Here is a 5,745-nt window from a genome sequence, read left to right as displayed (position 1 = left end):
CAGGCAGGCAGGCAGGCAGGCAGGCAGGCAGGCAGGCAGGCAGGCAGTCAGTCTGTCTGTCAGTCAGTCAGTCAGTCAGTCAGTCAGTCAGTCAGTCAGTCAGTCAGTCTCTCTGTCAGCCAGCCAGCCAGCCAGCCAGCCAGCCAGCCAGCCAGTCAGTCAGTCAGTCAGTCGGTCAGTCAGTCAGTCTGTCTCCCTATCATCTCCTTATCATTTCTATAATGATAGCAAGGTCCTCAGCTGCAAGTGAGACAGGGAAGGCTTGAGATGAGGAGAGAAGTTTTGAAATAGTCATTTGGAAGACAGGGAGAGAAAAGGGAAGATGTGAAAGCATGTCTCCTGGAGAGCAGTGACAGTCCACTCACAGGGAGTGGTCTTGAGTTTAAATGACACCAGGGAGCATGGCTGTGAGGTATAGCTGCACATATGCTGTGCTGAGGGCAGGCAGAGAGCCTGACTTTTCTTGGTTCAGCCAGGGAAAGTCACCGAGTGTCCACAGGGCACTTGGCATTGTGTTAAGTACTGGAAATACAGAAATGAACCAACTTTCTTGTCACTTTTAAGCTTTAGAATAGGTGATGGGGCAGATCCAGCATCTCAATATCTCATCATACTTTTTAAGAGCATTTTAAGCACTGGACAACATGGAAACATAAAAGGACACTGCTCAGCCCAGTTTGGGGGAAGGCTTTTCTGGAGCACATGATACCTGAAGAGAGTACAGGTTTATTAGCTATAGTAAAGTTGAGTAAAGAGAGATTGGAAGATTGGAAAGTGTTCCCTCTGAAAGTAACTCCAGATTTTTTTTTTTTTTTTTTTTTTTTTTTGCTTTAAGAACTGGGGATTGAACTCAGGCCCTTGCGCTTTCCAGGGAAGCGCTTATTCTACTGAGCCATCTCCCCAGCCCCAGAAATTATTATTATTATTTTTTAATTTTATCAAGAAACAAACAGCAATGAGACAGTTTCAAAACTGATTAGTAGGACAGTTTCAATAACTAATACATTGCAAATTGTTGTCTTCATAGTGGTTATTCATAGTACAAGAAGCAGACATAATATCCTGTCCAAATACTATTAGTACAAATCTTCCTTCTCATTGAATTAAGAGAAAGTAGCTGTATATCTACCCTAACTATTTTGTATATACAGATATAAAGTGGTCCTTCATTTGTATCCCCCTTTTTTGTATAGTTTAGTCAGAGATGGGTATTCCATTGCCATTTAAATATTGTACGTGTGTGAATTCAGCATAGTAATTCAATGTAGTCCAGTAGTCCACCATAGTAGTGGGTTTTCTGTAAGACTGGTAATGTCAGAAGTTATTGACTTGAACCTTTTAAAGTTCAGCATATTAATATAGCTTTACTTTTTATACCTCATTTTCATACTTTTCTGCTGGATGGTTAAGAACAAGATAAAGAAAGACCTATATAACAAGAAATGTAAATTTTGTGGGGATCAAACTGCAGCAACCTGAGCCTGACTGCTTTGTTGAAGCAGCCACTTAAAGAACTGAGCTAAGGGGCAGGCCCCCAAAGAAATTAAGATTAGTTTTTTTTTTTTTCTTTTTTTTGTGGAACTGGGGATTGAACTCAACCCTTGCACTTGCCAGTGAAGTGCTTATTCCACTGAGCCATCTCCCCAGCCCCAGAAATGTAACTTTTGTATCTGACAAGGTCAGTCAAATCCCCTCAGAATTTACCCTCAAACCCTGCACTGCAATTTGTAGATCCTTTGTCAGTGTCAGCTGTGTGGATGAGTCATGGCCATTGCTTGACCAATTTGCTGTCTGTGAAAGCCTGAGAGGATGTTTTCTCTCCATGTGACTCTCCTTAGGCACACTCTACATCATTGATCACTTTCCTCTGTGGCCCCATAATCTCCTTGATCAGAAAATGTGGGACACAACTGTAACTCCAGAAATTAGAGTTCATCAGAGAGGAAGAAAGGGAGGAAGGTTGGGTGAGGTATGATATTCTGGGTGTGAACTAAACTTGTGCGGGTAAGAAAATGTGCAGTGTGCATCAATTCCATCGCACTGGAATAAAAGATGGAGGAAGAGTACTGACAGATGGAGCCAAGGTTACTGGGGAGGGGGTGGGATGCCAAAGTTACCTGCATTGCCCTGAGGGCTGTGCCTCCAGGTAGAGAATGGAGACCAGGGCCTTGCTTAGAAGGCAGAGGTGACAGAGCAAATGTAAAGCATTGGGAAAGTGGGAGTAATGGGCAGAGGGATGGAGAAACAATTTGAGATGAAATTATCAGGGTTAAGTGATTGCTTTTTTAGTGTGAAGGATAATGCATTGTATTTTTACTCTACTTCTTGACTACAAGAAACTCTTCCTCAAGCCAGTTTTTAAAAACTTAAAAATTTAAAAAAATACATGAATCACAGATTATTTAGGTGACACCAATACCTAGTGAAATAGCAGTCAGTGCTTGACTTTTAACTGTACTAACATTATTAGAATTCATTCAATTTAGATGGAAGTTTAGGTGTATCTTCTTTGACTAAAAAGATAGCTTTTGCACTTATTCTATATGTGTTAATTAAATGTAATTTATTAATATAAATTAGGACAAGTTAATAATTGTGTATTTTCTATGTATGCATATACATGTTATATATGGCTACCTTGTTATACTTTAGGGACAATATTAAGTCCCAATTTTACTTAATAAAGTTTGGATGGTGTCTTAGTTACTCTCCTGTCATTGCTAGGACAAATACCAGACACTCAAAATGTAGGAAGGAAAGGTTTATTTAGTTCACAGTTACTGGAGGTTTCAGTCCATATTCAGTTGGGTCCAAGGCAGAGCAGTACATAGCAGAAAGCAACTTTTCATGGAGGCGGCAAAGAGCAAGAGTATAAAAGGAGAGGTAGCAGCAGCTCAAGCAGCTAGCCTCTTTCCCTCCTTATATTGTAATGCAAATTACCTGCCCCAGGGCAGGTGCAGCATCCACACCCACAGTAATCAATCACAAACTCCAGAAGCTGCCCCAAGACTGCATGAGGCTTTGGGGGGACACCTATACACAAACCATAACAGATGGTCAGAGCAATTCTTTTACATAAAATTATAAGCTTCAGGATGTGTCTGCTTAGAGCTCACACCAAGACAGTCCTATCTATGGTGCGGAATAATAGATGGATTAGTTAGGTGCAACATAGACTATAACTTTGGCTCTATGTATGATTCTTCACTAACTCTTGGGTAGGGTGTTTAGCTTCAATGTCATTGGCATATATAATGGGATAATGCAATGTCCTACCAGATCTTGTAGATTTGATGTGGGGACTAAAATATTACTGTGCAAAATATTTCAGTAGGTTTGTGAGAATGTGTATTTGTAAAAGTGTTAATGGACATGTTTTATTAAGATTAAGATACTCACATTAGCCTCCTTGTCTTCCCTTTGGACAGTGTAAAGAACATGATCTGGCCATGATTAACCAGTTGCTGGATGATCCAAAGCTGACAGCCAGGAAATACAGAGAATGGAAGGTCATGAACACCCTGCTCATCCAGGACATCTACCAGCAGCAGCACGCCACACCTGCCCCGGAGGGCAGCCCCCAGGAACTCAAAAAAGAACCTTCTTCTGTCTGTGCTGACACTTGTATCTGAGAAAGAGCCAGGACTCTCTCCTCTCCTAGTGTGTTGCAAGAAATTCTACAAAAAGATGCCAAGAGCTTACATTTTTCCTTAAAAGGAAAACTGAAGTTCTTCAAGCAGCAGCTCTTCCTCTAGAGATACAAGTTGGGTGAAAAGAGTAACCAAATGCAGCAGAACCCCTGGTCCTACCTGGACCATGGCCCTTAGGATGGGGACGGTTGAGTTCCTTTGAGGAGCCATGATTTCATCCTCCTCAGGGGAGCTCTGAGCTGGACAAGGCTCCAGGTGACTGTGAGACATCTAGCTCCTGCCCCATGGATCATTCAGTTTTACTAGGGATACAAGTATCCTTTATTTCACAGAAAAGCTCTACTTTCCAATAGGAGCATGTACATGTCCACTTGTTGGACTGCAGAGTTCTCCTGTGAGTGGACCCTAACTTTTGCATACTTGTTTATATGCAGACCAAAAATTGTTTGCAGACAATTCTGATGCAGAATAGCAGAGGCTTGTTCTCTTGCTGAGAAATACTTTATAGAGCAAGGTGCACGGTGGCGCCTGGGGAGGAGGTGAGCTCGGTGCCCCACTCAAGAAGAGGGTGGCCTGGAAACTTCACACGTTGCCCTGGTCAGGTGATCTGGCTAATGTTCCTTTATCTCACAACACCTAGAGAAAAACTAGCACTTGAACGTTGGAGACCTCTACTCGCTCTTAGCTTTCCACATCAAAAGCAAGAGACAGGGATAAGGGCAGCAAGGGAGGTTCTGTGGCCTTTGACTGTGGCTGTGGTATCTGCGCACGGTGCGAAGCCATAACCAGTCTTTCTGGGTTAATATCGACAGGATGATTCTGGCTTCTGAATTAGTTTAGTCTCATTATTTGTGGAAGAAACAAACCCAAAGCAATCAAAACAAAAAAAGAAATAAACACAAGTGTTTTATTTTTGTATGTCACTTAGTGTGTTATGTGAATAGCTATCTATGTTTCTTATTTAAATATATTTATAGAAGTTAAAATTGCTAGTGTTTTGAAACATGATATACTATTATATGTTTTGTATATATATATATATATGTATATATATATATATATATATATATATATATATATATATATATATATATATATTCTAGAAGTATATACTTATTTTGCTTGATAAAATATTATGGATTTATTGGAGTTATGTTGCACTATAATGAATGAGGAATGCTCAGGAAATTTTGTGACAAAAGTAATGGAAGCATGTACTGGTAATTTTGTATTTTATGGATTCTCTCTCTTCCTCTCTCAATCTCCCTCCCCTGCGCTGTCTCTCTCTGTTTCTCTCTCTCTCCCTCCTCCCTTTCTCCTTTCCTCTCTCTACAGCTCTTAAATTCCTGTATCTGCTGTAAGTTATTCTCCTAAATTTCACTTTAGGTTATCTCTTGTATTCGATAAACTTTAAGCTTTATGCCATTGTGCTCACAAACCCTAGACCAAATGAAAAATAAACAGTGTAGTGTTTTGGTTAAAGATTCAACAACAATTTGGGGATTGCTAAGAAGTATCCATAGACAAGCAACGTGAAAGCTTTACTTCCTAATCAGAATGCAGATTTCTCATCATATTTCATCCCACAACCCACAAGAACCTGTTTTGACCCTACCTTCTGCTAGCAGATTGTTGATGTAAAACTATACCATCAAAGTGTGGCTTGACATTTAAGTAGAAATAACTTCCTGAATACATCTGCAAACTAGATGGAAATAGTTGTGGACTATTTCCCCAGGCTCTACTAAGAAGTCATCATTCTCTGTAAACAAACAAACAAGTATCTTAGCATTAAGAAGGAAAGAAAGGAAAGCCCAAAACAAAAAACAGGAAGCACGTTGTAATAATAGACACTTTGGTAAGTGACAATGCCACTCCGTTTGACCTAGCACACAGACATTTCTGGGCCAGGGGAAGCCTGAAGAAAATGAGCCACTTGGGTTAGATGATACTCTGGTTTTAGAGGTCAGTGCTTTAACCTTTTTGCTCTCCAAATTATCATTGATAGGTTCTGTGATTCACAGCTATTTGACATTTGATGGTTTGGGATTCAAAGGGAGATGGATTGTTTAGGGAAGGAGACATTGCGGTGAAG

At 40.4% G+C, this 5,745-nt stretch overlaps 1 protein-coding gene across 7 annotated transcripts in view; it reads left to right on the top strand.

The window, feature by feature from the left end:
• The window catches only part of Ipcef1 (interaction protein for cytohesin exchange factors 1), a 215,062-nt gene extending 210,414 nt beyond the window's left edge, over positions 1-4,648 (top strand). For all 7 annotated transcript variants that reach the window (XM_023712255.1, XM_023712253.1, XM_023712257.1 and 4 more), the window contains one exon: positions 3,429-4,648. In XM_023712255.1, the coding sequence (XP_023568023.1) occupies positions 3,429-3,632 (204 nt within the window). In that variant the 3' untranslated portion in view covers positions 3,633-4,648. The remainder of the gene's footprint in view (positions 1-3,428) is intronic.
• Positions 4,649-5,745: the final 1,097 nt, after the last annotated feature.

Source organism: Octodon degus, unplaced genomic scaffold (assembly GCF_000260255.1).
Source record: "Octodon degus isolate 3935 unplaced genomic scaffold, OctDeg1.0 scaffold00024, whole genome shotgun sequence".
In the NCBI taxonomy this organism is placed as follows: Eukaryota; Metazoa; Chordata; class Mammalia; order Rodentia; family Octodontidae; genus Octodon; species Octodon degus.
The sequence above is the reverse complement of the archived record's forward strand: the minus strand, read 5'-3'. Positions and strand labels throughout refer to the sequence as shown.